At 47.5% G+C, this 21,264-nt stretch overlaps 1 protein-coding gene across 4 annotated transcripts in view; it reads left to right on the top strand.

Moving 5' to 3' along the window:
- Positions 1–21,264, top strand: part of SH3BP2 (SH3 domain binding protein 2) — a 381,251-nt gene that overhangs the window by 185,365 nt on the left and 174,622 nt on the right. For 2 of the 4 annotated variants that reach the window (XM_069632100.1, XM_069632099.1), the window contains exon 1: positions 809–1,024. The exons of 1 other annotated variant lie outside the window; for it this stretch is intronic. In XM_069632100.1, the coding sequence (XP_069488201.1) occupies positions 948–1,024 (77 nt within the window). In that variant the 5' untranslated portion in view covers positions 809–947. Of the gene's footprint in view, positions 1–808; positions 1,025–10,278; positions 10,350–21,264 lie in introns of those variants that run through there. One more of the 4 variants, XM_069632102.1, reaches the window with a different exon arrangement.

The following is a 21,264-nucleotide window of genomic DNA, read 5'->3' as shown; positions in this document are numbered from 1 at the left end:
TGCAATCGGCAATTCCTTAGATTAGCTGAAGCCTCAGATTGGGCAAGACAGAGGAGCACCACAATCTGGGTATCAGGCGCATAGATGTAGCAGCAGAGGCCGAAGGATTGGATGAGTTTAGCCAACGGCTGCATATAGATATTGAAGAGAATAGGCGACAGAGCAGAAGAAGGCCGGAAAGCGGGCAGGGACAGAGACTGAGAGCGGTCAGCAAGAGACTGAAAAAGAAAAGAACATTCCAATGTCTCGTCCTGGATGGCGAATAACGGCTTCCATCTGGTTTCCCATTCGTGGGAATCTTTTAATTGTTTTTATTTATTTTTTATTTTATAAATGCAAGGTATAACGCTTCCCTTAATCCAGGTGGGCTATTTTGAAAGTGTTAATGACTCCTAAAAAGTTCAATAATGTGCCTTTTTGACCTCAGGATGTAGTGGCTCTGTATCCTGGCATCCCCTATTATGCTGATGTGATGGGCGGCACCGTGTACAGACATGTTTTTCGTTTTCGTTTAGCACGGACTTTGGACTGTGGCCTTGCTAAACAGTTCCCGTGAATGTCAGCCCCCTTCCTCATTGTGGTCGCCGGAACGATGAGCTGTGGTTTAAGGACGCTCTGCTAAGGAAAGCACCTTTGCTCATCTGCCGGCGGCTTTTGCTGTTTGGTCGAGACTTGCAGCACTCTGGGAAGTCAGGAAGTCTGTGACAGAGAATGCCGTGCTTGATGAACCCTGGAAACAGGAAGTTACAGAGATATAGAGGAAATAAGTCACAGCCCAGCTGCCCACATGCTCTGAGAGCAGCGACGCGGCAGGCAGACGCTCTTTCAGCGGCGGATGTTTGGTGCCATTTGAAAACGTGCATATGGCGGTGTCGCTGCCAGTGCTTGGCGGTAAATGATGAATTAGTAACAGCATGGTCTCCCGTCCGGAGAAGACGGACTAGGAAATGTCTTCGGTGGTGAAAAGAAGTCATTCGTTTGGGACCAAGTGCCACAGGAAGACCATGTGCCGGTCCGACACCAGGTCAGTGCCAAAGCTGTGTGCTGTTACGAAATGAAAGTTTGTTTTGCAGCAAGCCTGTCATCTTTTGAAAAATGGTGTTCCGGGTGCTGTTTGGAGAGATTTGTTGAAGGAAATCCGGCTATTGTTGTGGATATGTCCGCTGTGAAACCTTAATCAGTTGTGGAAACTGGTCAGAGATAAGATAATGTACTTTTCTATAGGTTGTGTGTGTGCGCGCATGTGTACATAGTATCGTCCATAAGGTCATTGTACATTAGGTCCATTTCCCATTGTAACTACGGATCATGGTCTTGGCTTGCGTTTTGAGCTGTTGGAGAAAAACTATAAGATCCAGTGTTATTTTTGTTCTAAAAGTAGTCCCATGTGTTTACGTGCATCTTTGGCATGTGGCCCCGGCTTTGCGTGAACAAAATAAATCTCCTCCAGCAATGTACCAGCAGATGCAACTAGTGACACTGTCTAGTAAGTACAGCACTGGCTTCAAAGCTTGACGGAGCTTCTAATCAAGAGGTGCTCACTTGACTGCTCCATCCTTGGAAAATCTCCCGCTGCTTCTCAGTTCCCTAAACCATAAACTTGGAGCTCACATAAGCGGGTATCAAACTGCACCTTTTGAAAAACTACACGTATGAAGGTTGAAGTATACCTTTTAAAAATACTCCTTACACATTTGTGATGCCAAGAGCAAGGACAATGCATGGACTGGAGGAGCGTTTGTGCGCCTATTGAAGGACTGGAAGACCCAGTCATTCATTTTCAGGGTAAGGCAGCAAAGCCACCTTTCCTGCTTCCTTTCTACCTGGCCTTCCTCCGTTTCCAAATCTTGCAACTGAATACTTTCTTTATTGAGCCTCTATCCTTTTATCTATTCTGCATTTGTTTTGCCAAGACCCGCCCTCAGCGTGACTTTGTAATGTACATGATCCCTAGGGTTTAAGCAGTGTTTGTCGTGTTTATTTTGTAACAGCTTTGTTAGACCACAGAATAGATTTGAGGGTACACAAACTGTAAATGCTGCACGTGAGCATGCTAGATATTGGCATGGATCGAAGTTCCGGGTCAAATTCTCATAGCAGAGTATGGGTTTAGATTGTCTCTGTGTATATTACGGGTTCCACTTACAGCGTAGGGATATGTTGCAGGAGTCTTTCTCTGGATCCTCGAAAGCTAGTGAGCCCTGCAGATCTGGAGCGGTACTGGTAGCCTGAGATGGGAATCGTGCACTAGCAGATGTAGCAGGACTACGCCACGTTGCTAGTAGGTAGTCCTATCCATATGCGCATAGACTGAGTTGGCGGTCACTTCCTGAGGACTAACGGAATGGCCTTCCGTGTCCAGGAACCTCCAGTCCACACCTACGTATATAGCGATCAACTTTTTGAGTTGCCAAGGCAGGTAAAAAAACAAAAAGAGGATTTTGCTTATGTGGCGGAGTTCCATTGACAACTATCAATGGACAAGGGGATTGGCAGGTGGGTGAACTCACCCTATGGCTGGTGTTACCCACCAAAAGCGGGTGAGTTGACAGGTATGCCTATGGCGGGAGGTAGTTTATGAGTTGCACTTCCAAGCAGGGCCAATTCAACAGTAAGGCAGTGTTGACCAGTCATCTTGGATGCTACCAACTAGGAGTTGTGAAACTCCACATACAAGTAAACGAAGTTGCCCTATATCTAGGATGGTAGTGGCATCATTCCACTGTTCCTACGACACCAAAATGCTTGGTACTAACCCTGCTCCGTGCGTGCCTAAAAATGTGACCTGTGAAAGTGGCACACTGGAAACTCCTGAAAGAGGCCATCGTTGGTGCAATTCAGGTACTGCAAAGGGCGCTCAGGGTTCATGTTAGCTAAGGAGAATGCTTACTCTGCACATCATTGAGAGATGGTGTGCAAACGTGTCATTGCATGGTTGCAGAAATGTACTCTGGCTAGGGGAGGGGTCTGCAACATTTCGGCTCTACAAATGTTTTGGATTACTACTCCCATTAGCCCTAGCTATCGTAGCCAATGCTGATGGATCATAGGAGTCCTAGTCCAAAACATCTGGATATCGGCAGGTTGCAGCGCCCAGGTCTGGAGACACCAACGCAGGGAGGCAGCAATGTGATATTTAGGAAGCAACAATGTGTTTGTTTGTAGAAACATTACGCGGGGAGTTCTTTGCCCGGATGCATACATTTCACTGTTCATAGAGCATGTACACTTATTGAAGCAAGCTAGATTTTTAGAGTGCAGGTGATATTGTTTCCTAAAATGTAGGATATAATGTACCCAACACATTGTTGCCTGATTGGAAAGTCTGGCGGGCCCCACTGCCTCCTTGGTGACACCTCGAGCCACTTTGCTTTTATCACTATTTCTGTTTATTTATACACTCCCATTCTCCAGATATGGCACCTTGGTGCTAGGGTTTCAGCAGAAAGGCACTGCACAATGGTGGAAAGAAGCCGGTGGAACATGTCACTGATGTGCCAATTGCTGTGACTCATCGTAGCAGGTATGGTTTAAGCCAAATCAGCAGAACCTCCTTGCTGATCAACAAAATTAATATCGTTTTCCTCATGCCAATTGTTTTGTTTCTTTGATTTGTATCACATACACCATAAACTAAATTGTATCTCGACCCTTTTGCAATAGGCGGAGCAGGGTTACACTGCTCTTTGGACAAGATAAATGGGTGGATCTGAGGTTACACTGCTCAGCGGCTGGTAACGGGATCAGAGGCTCCAATGCTCATTAGCTGACTGGCACCAGTATCAGTGGAGTGGAGGTTATGTTGCTCCCAGTGGGCCTGAGAGACAGTTGCACTGCCCACTGGAGTGGTCATTTGGGAAAGAGATGGCAGACTTTGTGGGGGTGGGATTGCAGCACTGCCGCGTACCTGAAGGCTGACGTGTTTGCAGGAAGGAACTGCCGAGTGGCTGTTGCGATCTTGGGGTCTGAGTGGGTAGGTTCCGAAGTTCTGAGCCAATAGAGGAGGAGTAGTGCTTTTAGTAAGCCGAGTGCTGCTCATCAGGCAGGAGGCTTCAAAGGAGCTATAGGTCTGTGAGGATTGGTACCAGTGACGTTTTTGGAGCCATCAAGAGGCTATTTTGTTTTATTATTTTCTACACAAAGCTCAGTCATTTGAGTTTAATACTAGCCTGCATGGGGTAGCAATGCAAACCTCTCAGTTGCGAACAGAGTGGTGGGTGTTACTTTAGCCCTAAAATGTGATGGGCAGCAGTGTGGATTATCCTCTAGGGTCAAGGTATCGGATAGTTAGGAAGGTCGGTGTAGAGGGTGTTCCAAATATCCAGTCTAAACTTTAAGGATGCGGATAAGGTGGCTATCCTGAGGGTTGTCCGGGGAGGGTACTTTCGAGTTTGCTTGTTGGTGGAAGGGTTTCTTTAAAGAATCATACAATCTGGGCAATGACTCTCACGTTGGCATCCAACAGAATACCAAGGTTTTGCACAAACAAACGAGTGGGTACTTTTGATACAACCAAGAAAGGGGCGGGACATAGCGAGTGGACTCTTTAGAGGAGGTGGTGTTTAGATTCTTGAGCAAGGATCTCTGTGCAGGATTAGTTTAGATTTTAGGCAGTTTGAATTCCTCCATATTTCATTTCCTTTCAGGCCTCTCAAGGTATTGGCAGATTGGTTGATCTTGCCCTAAACAGTTATCTCTATTTGGCTACCAACATTGTAGAAATGAAAGCGCAGATGCTGGTCTCTTAAGAGATTGACCAGTGGCTGGATTGACATATATAATGCAATGGTATGCTTCCTACCGGAGAGGAAAGAAGAGAGCCAACTGAATGCATATTCAGGCATTGTGCAGTAGAGGGTCAAGAAGCTTGAACATGTACAGAGCACCACCATTTTTCTGGTTTCTAGTAGATCCCACGCTGTGACCTCTGACTATTCGGTGCTATGGTTGGTGATGTTCAAAGGAGGCAGACCATGGGATACTAGTTATCCTTGCCCTAAAAGATGCAGGTGTTTTCTTTAACTGGTGTCTGATGAGGGAGTAAAGTAGTGTGTTGTGATCAGAGTATAGGGGCCTGCAAGGGCCGAAGCATGGGTCACCTGCTTCTTTAGCCGCTCTCTGCATTTGAGTGGTAGGGTGGTAGCTTCCTGCATTTGCTTTGTCAACCTTGGGTTGCTGCAGAGATCCTTGGGGAAAGTGCGCTTCCTTGCATGTCTTTGGGCCCCAATGTGGGGCTGTTGCGCTGAGTGAAGTCTAGGCCTTTATGTTTCTGGGTAGAGGACTAAAGGGGGCAGTGCAGTCAGGGATGATGAAGTAACTAAACTCATGGTATATATTTTAATTTTGGGTTGAATTCATTTAAAAAATTGATTAGCAGTGTTTGCTAATTAAAATGTTCTTGTTAAAAAAACAACCCCATTTCATTAGCAATGTTGTACTAATAAGTTTAGTGTCACCAGAAGTCATTTGTAGCTAAGACCTAAAATGAGCAGCAATGCAGCATGTTTGTGTACCACTGAACTAAGACATGAGTGAGATGAGTCAAGCCTTACACATGCTTTAACATTATGCTTGACCTGCAGGTGGAGTAACTTAATTTACCTACTTGACCTAAGAGAAATGCACTTGGCACATGACAATGAATGCCAACAAATTAAAATGTGATTTCTGTAAAATGGTGCATCTCACCACAAATCCATTTTGTTTGCATACTGCTGCCACCCAGAGGTCAGCCATGCACCATGGAAGTAAAGGTTAAACATTTTCAAACATCCACTACAAATGGTACTTGTCCTTTAATGAAATCTACTTGACTATGCAAGTCAGTGAGCAGACTTTGCGAGCCCTGGATGAGTATCTGCAAAATACAAAAGGTTAGTTGCATGAATGGACACATACATACATACATACATACATACAAACATACATACTTGCATACAGGTGATAAAAAGGCTTTGAAAACAGTTTGTCCAGCTCTCTCCGCAGGTACTAAAATATAATGCAATCATAATCATAGAGAAAATCGAGCTCTGGAAGCAAACTACAGCGTGTGGTATTGCAGTAGATCTGTGTATGTACAGACTGGATGCAACTATTGATCACTACTTTGCATAAACATCTAGTTAGGATTGTGTATTCATTATGGAAGAGGAAAGAAAGTAAAACACTAAGCAGAGTAGATGGCGTAGCAGGCAGAGGACTTGGCAAACTAGGTCCTCTGCCTGCTATGCCATCTACTCTGCTTAGTGTTTTACTTTCTTTCCTCTTCCATAATGAATACACAAACCTAACTAGATGTTTATTATCTGTTGCCATTATCTTATTGGCAAACTAGGTGAAATATGGTAGTTTGTGGCCATCTCACTTTCAGGGTAGCTGGTTTAAAGCAAAAGGGAGATACGATAGAATGTCAAATAGTATGGGATCAGCTCATGGATTGAACATCAGTTCCACAGATGAATGCAACCAGTAGGCCACAAAGCTAGGTTTGCCAACAAAGCATTTGGCAGAGTGATCATTGGCATTTTCAAAAACGTTCCCTTGTCAATGTAATGCACCTTTCCCACAAACTGAAACATAGTTGACAGTGTGAGATTTACATACACTAGACTAACATGTACTGTCAAACATGGAGACAGTGCAGTATTTTACAGTAGCAATACTGTAATTATGCTTTATTTAACAACTTACATTTTTAGGAATTAAATTGCATGACTGCCTTTTAAAAATACATACTAGTTTTCGCCAGGATATTGTTAGTTTAATAAAAGTATAATTCTGTTTTTTTTATTATTTGAAAAAGAAAATAATCTTGCCTAGCACTCCCACACAGGCCTTTGACACTTAAGACTGGCGGAGGTGATGACTGCTGCACACTCGCTCCATTAGCCCCTTTGAACTTGCAGTGAACAGAGAAAAGAAGGTTGATTGAGTCATGAGGGTGAGAGAGGAATGCAGGCTGAGCTGTGCTTCCATTGTACAGGGTTACTTAAATAGCTAACTTTGATGCACAAGTGTCAATTTAATTAGCAAACCTACATAATTGCATAGCAAATTTCCATGCGACACTGCTTATTTTATGCCTTGAGTGCAGACCTAGATTTGGGAAGGAACATAGAGCTGTCCATCGGTAGGTGTTCTAGGCATACATTAGAAGATTGATGGGAGATCGGTTTTGAAGCGCTTGCTCAAATGGTTAATCACCTTTATAACGTTGATGCTGTAGTAAGCTTTTGTCTGCTTTTAATATTCCTCTTTCGCCCTCCTGTGTCCCGGAAGCCTGCTTTTAATATGTCCCTGTTGTATATTAAGCTAGCTGCCTTTGGCGAAGCTCAGGAGAGAAGGTGGGAGGAGGCATGAGGGGGCGAGCGGTTAAGGACAGGACGGGAAACTCGGCGAGCGAATAGAAAACTACAGGAAGATGCAGTCAATTAGGTGGGGGGCAAAATCATGGATTGATTTGAAGACAAAAAGGAATTTAATTAGTGCAATGCATGGTGGCAGTGTCCAGAAGTGGGGTAGGTTGTAGAGGGAGCGAGTAGCAACGTTTAGGTCCGAGGTCTAGGTCCACCATGGTGCAAGAACTGTTTGTTACATGAAAGGTGGCTAGCTCGTCTGGCATTTGCATCATATTTCAGGAGTAGTGTTTTGAATGCTGAAGCCAAGGAATAGTTTTCATGGACACAGGATGTGGGTTTTTGAGGGCAGTGTGAGGCTGGAGTAGTTTTTCCATTCCTTTAAGCGTTTACAAATCCTCAATATTCTATCTATTTTTGGGCCTACTTCACCCATTTGAAGTCTTCCTTTTACCCTGTGTCTTCTTCTTCAGGAAGACTAATAGATTTGCCCCTTGTATTTCTGACATTGACTCATTGTTTGAAATCTCTGCTTCATTGTTTCAAAGCTCCTCTCCTGAGGCCACCACTGTCATTTGTTGGTGTGTTTTCCCTCTCCTTGTGCCCAGGAGAGGTTCTACACACCCTACTCTTGACTTCTGTACCATACCATTTCACCCACCCTGACCTCCACCGAAGGTGGGGACGGTAGGGGGAGACAGACTCTCATGTGACTTTACTTTAATTCTCTGCTCCCCTCCTCCCCTTCAAAGGGACCCTGTTGTCCCGTCATTGCTACAACCTCTGCCTTGCCTGTTTGTGCACAGGCGCTGATCGCCGCCCTTATCATCACTTCCCCACTCTTCACTGTGTGCTGGAATGTTCCTCTCCCTGCAGCACCTCATTGTCCTATTTTGTAAGTTACTTCCCCTGGCATTCTTGAGACCCAGAGGGTTGGATAGCAGCTGTGCCCACCGGTGGCACCTCTACCCTCACGGGCCAACCACTGGTATTGGAGTAGTGAAATTGGCTGTGTTACTATGTCTGCCGACGGAGCTGCGTCGGCAGCTGCCGGGGTCAGACTGGGCCATACAACTGTGCCAGGCATCAATTAAAAAGTGGCCCACAGTTGCAAATGACAATGCATTCCTTTCGTGACAATGTTCAAATAGTAACCAAGTGGGAGTTTTTTGATAAAGTGTGATGCAAATTGACCATTTTAAAGAATATTCACCAACACTGGTCAAAACGACTAGCTGCAGAGATAATTAACTCATCAACTGGCCCACTTTGACCAAAAAAACTGTCCCACAACAGCATTTGGTTCGGCCATGGGCCCAGTGCCCTATGGGCCAGTCAGAGCTTGCAAAGCTGCCATCTTGCCGGATTCCCCCTTCAATGAAAAGGTCCCCCCTAAGCACCTGTGCGCTGCACGGGGCATCAGCTGCCAGAGCAGTCGGATAGGCCTCACCATTCCTCCTTTCCGCCTTTTAAATGAACCTGTGGGCGAAGCTTTAAGCGTTATACGGAATAAAGGGGACCATTAGCGAGTTCTGGAATATTCGGCGGCGCGAGTCTTGACTAAGAAGTATCAGGTGCGGCCCAAGAATCACATGTGGCTAAGGAACCTTTACAGGGGTGTGGCCCATAGACCTAAAGGAGTAGCCCGACAGGTGTAGTTGAGTTTTCGTACTTGTTATCAAAGGAAATAAAATATATGCAGACTGTGTAAAGACCAAACACAGACACAGACCATAAGACATCTACTCTTGCCCTGCCCTGAAACTTTCATTTACAGAAACGCATATCTAAAACCTCTAACGTCGCCATTTCTCCTTGGTGAAGTAGATCTCTGGTGGATCCGCCTCATTTCCGGGGAGGAGACTGCATGTACAATTGCAGCATCAAAAATCCTTGCGAACGCAATGGAGAAAATTCCATCTGTCACTCAAGATTCTTCCCGCTTCTTCTCCTTCATTCTGTCACTACTGTTTTCTGCTTTTCTATTGGGTCCTTCAGTCACTTTGTGATTTTAGAAAAAAAAAATGTTTAAAGAACCTTGGGATCTGCCTTGTAAAAATCATTTATTGATTCACACAAGTAAATAAAAAATATATTTTAAATATAAAAATCCACTAATATAAAAATATTGACATTTAAAACTGATACAAATCAAAATAGCTAAATACAGTTTTCAGTGGTTCATTTGTTTTTGAAGAAAATGCATGATTCTTATGGTAATTTTATTAAACTATTCCAATGAGAAGACTAAAAGATATGTTGCAAAAATCAAACCGCGTATTCTCTGTACTGTACTTTCCCATCGTGTTATTATAAAACTAATAACTCTGAAACTGAAGTGGCTGTAAACATGGGTCACAGTGGCGACTACTGGGGGAGAGCAGTATTGTCACTCAAATTGTTTTCACTGACTTTTAGCGCATGTATATACGGTTGGATTGAGCAGCACCTCATCAAACGCACCTTTTAGACCCTGGCTGGGCGTCCAACCAGCTAGCCCCAGACCACTTAAAGCTCTGTCTGCGGGTCATAAACAAATGCCTGCCCGCCCTTGCAGTGTCCCTTTACCTGTGGTATGTGAATGGCAGGATTGTGAGACGCCTTCTCGCATTAATGTTACAATACTGTCAAATCAAGCCACCCCCGTCAACCCTGCAAAGGTGTGCCGGTGGAATTATTGAACGGAGAGAGCGGACATTGCTTACATTCCTAAACGCCACTTACTTGTTTTTGGTCATTGTGCTGTGTTATCGTGTGTCCCGGAAGCCATGCACGGCTGGGAGTGGAAAGTCCACTCGTCGGCGTGGAGGCAGGTGTATTTTCGTGCCTATTTATAGATGCTTCTCGTGAGGGCAGCCGCCCACCAGGTTGTGCCGGTAGCTTCTGGTTGCGCCTTACTTCCTCCAAGGGCCAATCTTGGAGGAGCCTGCCTGTCTGCCGGCCACGTGCATGCCATGGCTCTCCGGTCTGATCGCGGGTGAACAGGTGCTTGCGGTGAGTGCCGATAGCGCCTTGGAACTTGTTGGGGCGCTGGGGTTGGTTATTGTTAATATCCATTTACTTTAACCACTGTGTCCCTGACTATAGTGACACAGATTTTTCATTTTAGTGGCATGAATGGGGAACTATTGGAGCACACATTTGTCTATTTTGAAGCACTTATGCATAATTAATTAAAGCTATGTATAGTTACTAACAGAATGTTATTGTTTATGTCCTTACTGTGTATCCTGCGAGAATGCTTTCGGTATGTATTTTATTTATACATTTATAACAGCGCGCCAACCCCTCGGGCATCCGGGCGCTAGTTACATTGATTGGAAGGAGTAGTGACTTCAGGGTCGAGAGATTGGGTAAACAGGTGAGTCTTTAGTTTTTTTCCCCAAAGAGTTGGTAAGGGTAAGCCTTATGGTGCAAGGGAGGGGTAATTGCATTGGGATAATAACCCCCACCCCACTGAAGTTAATGCCCAAGGCGAATCTCGGGGCTATAAGTTAGGGAAGGGTCATTATCCCAAGTGATAACCTATCCTGACGTGTGCCACTAAAAAATAGAGTTTTTATTGTGAGGACAAAATTAGCATAAAGCATAAGTCATAATATTAATATATTGAACATGGAAAAAATGATTACTGGCATGTGGTAATGTCGCTGTAAAAAGTGGCCAGGTAGTCGACTTTTTTTTCATGACCCCTAAAATACTTTCCCCCAAATATTCTAGGAGGGGTATAGTTTTGTATTATAAACACCAATCCTAGAATATTTGGGAACGTGTTCCATGTGTCTGGTGTTCATTTCTTGGGACATGCCGCCTCCTGGCAGCCGTTTTTCCAGGTGACTTCATCACTGGGCAGCTTTGTGCTTGGTTGCAGTTTTGGTTTGAGGCACGGGACTGGCCGTGCTCCTCTCTGCCTTGAAGGCAGTGGCTTCTGTACTGCTCAGGGCAGAGGGTTCGGCATTAGATCGGCATAAGAGGTCCTAGGCTGCGTTCGGAGGAGGTCTTACATGGGATCCATGCACCAATTCACTTGGGGATCATGGCCGTTCCCTAATGTAGAGCCCTCCGCCGCTTCACATCGGGCAATAACTCTGGCCAGGGTCCTTATCCTGCATTAATGACCCCTCCCATATGATTGGGAACATGGTGATGTGGGCATTGCATGCCAGAAAATGGCAGCGTTGTGCACTTCATACTAATTAAAAATAAATGAGAACATCTGGGTAACATGCGTCATGCTCTGCCTTTCCAGCTGGGTAACATGCTGCATGCTCCGCCTTTCCAGCTGGGTAACATGCTGCATGCTTTGCCTTTCCAGCTGGGTAACATGCGGCATGCTCTGCCTTTCCAGCTGGGTAACATGCTGCATGCTCCGCCTTTCCAGCTGGGTAACATGCGTCATGCTCTGCCTTTCCAGCTGGGTTACATGCTGCATGCTCCGCCTTTCCAGCTGGGTAACATGCGTCATGCTCTGCCTTTCCAGCTGGGTAACATGCGGCATGCTCCGCCTTTCCAGCTGGATAACATGCGTCATGCTCTGCCTTTCCAGCTGGGTAACATGCTGCATGCTCCGCCTTTCCAGCTGGGTAACATGCGTCATGCTCTGCCTTTCCAGCTGGATAACATGCGTCAGGCTCTGCCTTTCCAGCTGGGTAACATGCTGCATGCTCTGCCTTTCCAGCTGGGTAACATGCGTCATGCTCTGCCTTTCCAGCTGGGTAACATGCGGCATGCTCTGCCTTTCCAGCTGGATAACATGCGTCATGCTCTGCCTTTCCAGCTGGGTAACATGCTGCATGCTCTGCCTTTCCAGCTGGGTAACATTCGTCATGCTCTGCCTTTCCAGCTGCGTAACATGCGTCATGCTCCGCCTTTCCAGCTGGATAACATGCGTCATGCTCTGCCTTTCCAGCTGGGTAACATGCGTCATGCTCTGCCTTTCCAGCTGGATAACATGCGTCATGCTCTGCCTTTCCAGCTGGGTAACATGCTGCATGCTCTGCCTTTCCAGCTGGGTAACATGCGTCATGCTCTGCCTTTCCAGCTGGGTAACATGCGGCATGCTCTGCCTTTCCAGCTGGATAACATGCGTCATGCTCTGCCTTTCCAGCTGGGTAACATGCTGCATGCTCCGCCTTTCCAGCTGGGTAACATGCGTCATGCTCTGCCTTTCCAGCTGGATAACATGCGTCAGGCTCCGCCTTTCCAGCTGGGTAACATGCTGCATGCTCTGCCTTTCCAGCTGGGTAACATGCGTCATGCTCCGCCTTTCCAGCTGGGTAACATGCGGCATGCTCTGCCTTTCCAGCTGGATAACATGCGTCATGCTCTGCCTTTCCAGCTGGGTAACATGCTGCATGCTCTGCCTTTCCAGCTGGGTAACATTCGTCATGCTCTGCCTTTCCAGCTGCGTAACATGCGTCATGCTCCGCCTTTCCAGCTGGATAACATGCGTCATGCTCTGCCTTTCCAGCTGGGTAACATGCGTCATGCTCCGCCTTTCCAGCTGGATAACATGCGTCATGCTCTGCCTTTCCAGCTGGGTAACATGCTGCATGCTCTGCCTTTCCAGCTGGGTAACATGCGTCATGCTCTGCCTTTCCAGCTGGGTAACATGCGGCATGCTCTGCCTTTCCAGCTGGATAACATGCGTCATGCTCTGCCTTTCCAGCTGGGTAACATGCTGCATGCTCTGCCTTTCCAGCTGGGTAACATGCGTCATGCTCTGCCTTTCCAGCTGCGTAACATGCTGCATGCTCCGCCTTTCCAGCTGGGTAACATGCGTCATGCTCTGCCTTTCCAGCTGGATAACATGCGTCATGCTCCGCCTTTCCAGCTGGGTAACATGCTGCATGCTCTGCCTTTCCAGCTGGGTAACATGCGTCATGCTCTGCCTTTCCAGCTGGATAACATGCGTCATGCTCTGCCTTTCCAGCTGGGTAACATGCTGCATGCTCTGCCTTTCCAGCTGGGTAACATGCGTCATGCTCTGCCTTTCCAGCTGGGTAACATGCGGCATGCTCTGCCTTTCCAGCTGGGTAACATGCTGCATGCTCTGCCTTTCCAGCTGGGTAACATGCTGCATGCTCTGCCTTTCCAGCTGGGTAACATGCTGCATGCTCCGCCTTTCCAGCTGGGTAACATGCTGCATGCTCTGCCTTTCCAGCTGGGTAACATGCTGCATGCTCCGCTTTCCAGCTGGGTAACATGCTGCATGCTCCGCCTTTCCAGCTGGGTAACATGCTTCATGCTCTGCCTTTCCAGCTGGATAACATGCGTCATGCTCCGCCTTTCCAGCTGGGTAACATGCTGCATGCTCTGCCTTTCCAGCTGGGTAACATGCGTCATGCTCTGCCTTTCCAGCTGGGTAACATGCGGCATGCTCTGCCTTTCCAGCTGGATAACATGCGTCATGCTCTGCCTTTCCAGCTGGGTAACATGCTGCATGCTCTGCCTTTCCAGCTGGGTAACATGCGTCATGCTCTGCCTTTCCAGCTGGGTAACATGCGTCATGCTCTGCCTTTCCAGCTGGGTAACATGCTGCATGCTCTGCCTTTCCAGCTGGGTAACATGCTGCATGCTCTGCCTTTCCAGCTGGGTAACATGCGTCATGCTCTGCCTTTCCAGCTGGGTAACATGCGTCATGCTTTGCCTTTCCAGCTGGGTAACATGCGTCATGCTCTGCTTTTCCAGCTGGGTAACATGCTGCATGCTCCGCCTTTCCAGCTGGGTAACATGCGTCATGCTCTGCCTTTCCAGCTGCGTAACATGCTGCATGCTCCGCCTTTCAAGCTGGGTAACATGCTGCATGCTCTGCCTTTCCAGCTGGGTAACATGCGCCATGCTCCGCCTTTCCAGCTGGGTAACATGCTGCATGCTCCACCTTTCCAGCTGGGTAACATGCGTCATGCTCTGCCTTTCCAGCTGGATAACATGCGTCAGGCTCTGCCTTTCCAGCTGGGTAACATGCTGCATGCTCTGCCTTTCCAGCTGGGTAACATGCGTCATGCTCTGCCTTTCCAGCTGGGTAACATGCGGCATGCTCTGCCTTTCCAGCTGGATAACATGCGTCATGCTCTGCCTTTCCAGCTGGGTAACATGCTGCATGCTCTGCCTTTCCAGCTGGGTAACATTCGTCATGCTCTGCCTTTCCAGCTGCGTAACATGCGTCATGCTCCGCCTTTCCAGCTGGATAACATGCGTCATGCTCTGCCTTTCCAGCTGGGTAACATGCGTCATGCTCTGCCTTTCCAGCTGGATAACATGCGTCATGCTCTGCCTTTCCAGCTGGGTAACATGCTGCATGCTCTGCCTTTCCAGCTGGGTAACATGCGTCATGCTCTGCCTTTCCAGCTGGGTAACATGCGGCATGCTCTGCCTTTCCAGCTGGATAACATGCGTCATGCTCTGCCTTTCCAGCTGGGTAACATGCTGCATGCTCCGCCTTTCCAGCTGGGTAACATGCGTCATGCTCTGCCTTTCCAGCTGGATAACATGCGTCAGGCTCCGCCTTTCCAGCTGGGTAACATGCTGCATGCTCTGCCTTTCCAGCTGGGTAACATGCGTCATGCTCCGCCTTTCCAGCTGGGTAACATGCGGCATGCTCTGCCTTTCCAGCTGGATAACATGCGTCATGCTCTGCCTTTCCAGCTGGGTAACATGCTGCATGCTCTGCCTTTCCAGCTGGGTAACATTCGTCATGCTCTGCCTTTCCAGCTGCGTAACATGCGTCATGCTCCGCCTTTCCAGCTGGATAACATGCGTCATGCTCTGCCTTTCCAGCTGGGTAACATGCGTCATGCTCCGCCTTTCCAGCTGGATAACATGCGTCATGCTCTGCCTTTCCAGCTGGGTAACATGCTGCATGCTCTGCCTTTCCAGCTGGGTAACATGCGTCATGCTCTGCCTTTCCAGCTGGGTAACATGCGGCATGCTCTGCCTTTCCAGCTGGATAACATGCGTCATGCTCTGCCTTTCCAGCTGGGTAACATGCTGCATGCTCTGCCTTTCCAGCTGGGTAACATGCGTCATGCTCTGCCTTTCCAGCTGCGTAACATGCTGCATGCTCCGCCTTTCCAGCTGGGTAACATGCGTCATGCTCTGCCTTTCCAGCTGGATAACATGCGTCATGCTCCGCCTTTCCAGCTGGGTAACATGCTGCATGCTCTGCCTTTCCAGCTGGGTAACATGCGTCATGCTCTGCCTTTCCAGCTGGATAACATGCGTCATGCTCTGCCTTTCCAGCTGGGTAACATGCTGCATGCTCTGCCTTTCCAGCTGGGTAACATGCGTCATGCTCTGCCTTTCCAGCTGGGTAACATGCGGCATGCTCTGCCTTTCCAGCTGGGTAACATGCTGCATGCTCTGCCTTTCCAGCTGGGTAACATGCTGCATGCTCTGCCTTTCCAGCTGGGTAACATGCTGCATGCTCCGCCTTTCCAGCTGGGTAACATGCTGCATGCTCTGCCTTTCCAGCTGGGTAACATGCTGCATGCTCCGCTTTCCAGCTGGGTAACATGCTGCATGCTCCGCCTTTCCAGCTGGGTAACATGCTTCATGCTCTGCCTTTCCAGCTGGATAACATGCGTCATGCTCCGCCTTTCCAGCTGGGTAACATGCTGCATGCTCTGCCTTTCCAGCTGGGTAACATGCGTCATGCTCTGCCTTTCCAGCTGGGTAACATGCGGCATGCTCTGCCTTTCCAGCTGGATAACATGCGTCATGCTCTGCCTTTCCAGCTGGGTAACATGCTGCATGCTCTGCCTTTCCAGCTGGGTAACATGCGTCATGCTCTGCCTTTCCAGCTGGGTAACATGCGTCATGCTCTGCCTTTCCAGCTGGGTAACATGCTGCATGCTCTGCCTTTCCAGCTGGGTAACATGCTGCATGCTCTGCCTTTCCAGCTGGGTAACATGCGTCATGCTCTGCCTTTCCAGCTGGGTAACATGCGTCATGCTTTGCCTTTCCAGCTGGGTAACATGCGTCATGCTCTGCTTTTCCAGCTGGGTAACATGCTGCATGCTCCGCCTTTCCAGCTGGGTAACATGCGTCATGCTCTGCCTTTCCAGCTGCGTAACATGCTGCATGCTCCGCCTTTCAAGCTGGGTAACATGCTGCATGCTCTGCCTTTCCAGCTGGGTAACATGCGCCATGCTCCGCCTTTCCAGCTGGGTAACATGCTGCATGCTCCACCTTTCCAGCTGGGTAACATGCGTCATGCTCTGCCTTTCCAGCTGGGTAACATGCTGCATGCTCCGCCTTTCCAGCTGGGTAACATGCGGCATGCTCTGCCTTTCCAGCTGGGTAACAAGCTGCATGCTCCGCCTTTCCAGCTGGGTAACATGCGTCATGCTCTGCCTTTCCAGCTGGGTAACATGCTGCATGCTCCACCTTTCCAGCTGGGTAACATGCGTCATGCTCTGCCTTTCCAGCTGGGTAACATGCTGCATGCTTTGCCTTTCCAGCTGGGTAACATGCGTCATGCTCTGCCTTTCCAGCTGGATAACATGCGTCATGCTCTGCCTTTCCAGCTGGGTAACATGCTGCATGCTCCGCCTTTCCAGCTGGGTAACATGTGTCATGCTCTGCCTTTCCAGCTGGATAACATGCGTCATGCTCCGCCTTTCCAGCTGGGTAACATGCTGCATGCTCTGCTTTTCCAGCTGGGTAACATGCTGCATGCTCCGCCTTTCCAGCTGGGTAACATGCGTCATGCTCTGCCTTTCCAGCTGGGTAACATGCGGCATGCTCTGCCTTTCCAGCTGGGTAACATGCTGCATGCTCCGCCTTTCCAGCTGGGTAACATGCGTCATGCTCTGCCTTTCCAGCTGGGTAACATGCGGCATGCTCTGCCTTTCCAGCTGGGTAACATGCGTCATGCTCTGCCTTTCCAGCTGGGTAACATGCTGCATGCTCCGCCTTTCAAGCTGGGTAACATGCTGCATGCTCCGCCTTTCCAGCTGGGTAACATGCTGCATGCTCTGCCTTTCCAGCTGGGTAACATGCGTCATGCTCTGCCTTTCCAGCTGGATAACATGCATCATGCTCTGCCTTTCCAGCTGGATAACATGCATCATGCTCTGCCTTTCCAGCTGGGTAACATGCTGCATGCTCCGCCTTTCCAGCTGGGTAACATGCTGCATGCTCCGCCTTTCCAGCTGATAACATGCTGCATGCTCCGCCTTTCCAGCTGGGTAACATGCTGCATGCTCTGCCTTTCCAGCTGGGTAACTTGCGTCATGCTCTGCCTTCCCAGTCGCATTTCTGAAATGTTGCAACACGTTGGAACATGTGCAGTTTTGTTGCGACGACCAACATCACACTAAGCTGGATGACCACTTAATTGCCGGAAGAGGTTCTGCACTCGTGCTGGCTAAACCCAATGAGGTCAGTGGTCTCCTCTTTGCTCACCTTGAGAACACCGGGTGGGATGGCAGCCTCTATAGACGATTGCTCGTGCTAACTGGGCACAGCCAGTTTTCCAAAAGCACCCACTGGCAAGGAAAGGAAAGAATGTACCACAGCCAATAAAGGGGATGGTGGGAAGGGGCGAACGTGCTGGTCCCTTTGGCTGGCTCTTTCACTTAATGAAGTCCACGTGCACATGAAGGATGCAGCGATAACCTGGAAGGTGAAATATGCATACATGTATCCATGCTTTCACGCCAGTGTTTTCATATGCATACATGTATCCAATGCTTTCACGCCAGTGTGTTCAGTCACTCACACAAGTGTTGAAACATCAGCTGATATTTTGTGGCACTCAGGGATCCTGTAACATTGATGTTGGCTACAAGGAATTTGGCTGTGGCTTACAGGGAAAGATATAGGCAGTTATTTTGTGGTTCAGTTCACTTGCTCGTAACCAGGGCAGTTTCTAGCCAAATTGGTGCCCAGGGCGAAACACCAGTATGCGCCTCCCACCCCGACTGGCACACTCCCAAACTACACCTCTGTGTCGTGCGACAAAACCCTTCCTCAATATAAATCAATAATTGCTATATAAATGATGTTAGTTTCATAACATTGTAATGCAAGTATTTTACAGAAGAATTCTAATGTGAAAACACGGCTGTTGCTGCCCAAACCAAGTCACCTGCTCTTAGGAAAGGACTTGCCTGAATGCATTTTCTAACTGTCCATAATGGCACACCGTGGTGTGACCTGCCTACCAGGGTCTGAGGGCCGACTGACCACTGGACCTGTGTTGCAGGTGTTCTGTTCGTACCACCTCGCTTGTATTTAGCAAGGGGCAATACTGGACTAACCATATGAATTATTTTCTGATGGAAGGTTATCATTCCAAGATGGACAGTCTGGTACACTCTTATTGTACTCTTTCGAAATACCTCTATGAGATTGGGAAAAGGGACAAATAGCACCAGTGAGGGTTCCTGTATGCTTTGCATTGTATCAAAGAGCATTTCAGGACTATAACAGTAATCAGAGATCTCTATATTGGATAAACAAGTCTGTGATAAAAGGATTGTATGTGTGAATCTCTAAATTCATAACGGGTGCATGGCTTGGTGCTCACATCACTGTTCACAACATTCACCCTAACATTAAAATGTTTGTAACCATAAACCATACATGTTCATTTGGACTGCTTAGGTTTTTGGATGCAAGTATAAAATGGCTGCAACATCAGCCACTCAAATGGGGTACAAGGGTGCTTTGCTTCTTGTTCCTGAAGAATTTTCGATCAGGAATGGCTGGGTCTCAGTGGCTATATACAGGACAGGATAGCATAGAAGAGAGACCCAATAAACAATGCACATAAAGGCTACACAGAAAGGATTGTGCCTCTTACAAACTTTAGCCTGTCCAGTAATAAGCTGATAAGCGTTTTAAACTAAACCGGCTTCTAATGCATGGTAAAGGGTCCACAGTTCCTCAGCCACTACCTCCTCAATATTACACAGGCCTGAGGAGTTATTTCTGTGAAAATGGGCAGGCCCATGCTTTATCTAACAGAGCTGGCATTAGCATCTCCTATTCGTGCTGGCCTGCAGCTAGTGAAAATCATGGTGTGGCAGTGTAGAAAGGGTGTTTGGCCTAGTGGATGTACAATTTGAGGCAACGTCTTTGATTGCTTTCTGCATTTCATGCTTGTCAGAGCCACATACACAAAACTTTCTAGTATGCTATAATAAGGGCAATGGACCCGTCAGACAAAAACCAGCATATGTGCTGTTACGTTCAGTAGAGACACATAGATGCCAGTCACCAAGAGGGTGGTGGTTTGTGCAGCGCACAAAGCATTGCTGCACAGATATCACTGCATTCATTTGCCATTGACAACTGTCTGCATGGTGACACACAATGAGCAATCCCAAGTGACATTGAGTTGCCATCTGGTGTGAGCGCTAGTGAGTGGTTGGCGTGTTTAGAAAATTAAAAGACCTTTGATGCTGAGCGGATGCATTTAGTCCATGTCCCAAAGCATCCACAAGAATACTTCAGCAAGAAAATGACAAGGATGCGCCATATGTAACTAAAAATTAATATACAAAAATAAACTTTTTGGTGTGTCAAATGAAGAGACGTGGAAATAAAGAAAATGGTTACAAACTTTTACTTTGTAGCATTTTAATTTGCTTTGAAAAATGCATAGGTTTGGTCAGCTAACTGCTACTTGTGCTGACCTGGTGAATAAAAATACCCCATGTTCAGTTCTTATCACCGAAATGTTAAGCACGTACTGTGTAAAAACAAAAGGCAAAACAGGTACTACAAGAAATACGGTCTACACACAGTGTACACAGTACAGACTCATTAGTAAGCGGAATACATACATGATATACAGGTTAAGATAATCAGAAGGATGGTGGCACAGGCTCTAGCGAGGAATATCATTCGCGATCAGCCAGTTCTTCACGTTCTGTCTAAAGCTGGGCAATGAGGGATTGCTCCTTAGAGCGGGTGCTAGAGAGTTCCAGAGTTGGGCAGCTAGAACAGGGAAGCTACTGCCCTCTGTTTTTTTAAGTTTGAATCTAGGGATTTGGAGGTGGCCTGAGTTGCCAGATCTGGTGGTTCGGACACAGGGTTTTAAGGCACATTTATCGGTGAGATACTGCGGGGCTGAGTTATTCAGCCATTTGAAGGTTAAGGATGCTGTTTTTAGTTGAATTCTTTCTTTGATGGAGAGCCAATTCTTATTCCTTCTTATAGTAGAGATGTGCTGACTACGGGGAATGTTCAGGGCTGTCCTGAGGGCGTTATTCTGCAGGATCCACAATTTCTTAGTTATGTGTTTATTGGATCCGAGGTATAGCGCATGGCAGTTGCCAATTTTGGATAGGGCTAAGGCTCTGGCCAGGGTGATACTGCTTGTAGATAAGGGGAAAGGTTTGCAGGCCCAGATGAGCTTGCATGTATATGCAGTAGCAGAGGCTGTCGTGCTGACCTGTTTGCTCATGTCTAAAGATAAGTCTAGATACAAACCCAGTGTTTTTACCTCCCTTGCTACTTTTATATTGTTGCCATTGATGTTGAAGGAGCTGTATCGGTCTCCTAGTTTGGATATATTAATAGGTGTGGCTACGAGGAGGAGCTCTGTTTTCTCATCACTCACGCAGAGATCGTGTGTGGTCAACCATGCCTGAATGATTAGGTAGATTTTATTTATCAGGGCTAAGTCACTATCATATTCACCTGTCAGTGGGATAAGGATCTAGGTGTCATCTGCATAGTTTGTGTAGGTGACACCCAGATGATCCAGGTCATCAAACAGTGGATTGGTAAATGCGTTGTACATAGTAGGTTATACGCATGATCCCTGAGGGACTAGACAAGTTATGGGGATGTGGTCGGCTGCGGCCGATGCTGAGAACACTCTCATTGACCTATTGCTTAAGAATTACTTGATCCATGCTGTGACTTCTGGTGAGAAGTGCACCGTTGTAGAGAG

The sequence above is a fragment of the Ambystoma mexicanum genome, chromosome 6q (genome assembly GCF_040938575.1).
Source record: "Ambystoma mexicanum isolate Mex_15411 chromosome 6q, UKY_AmexF1_1, whole genome shotgun sequence".
NCBI classification, from domain to species: domain Eukaryota; kingdom Metazoa; phylum Chordata; class Amphibia; order Caudata; family Ambystomatidae; genus Ambystoma; species Ambystoma mexicanum.
Note: the sequence above shows the minus strand (reverse complement) of the source record. Positions and strands in the feature narration are given on the sequence as shown.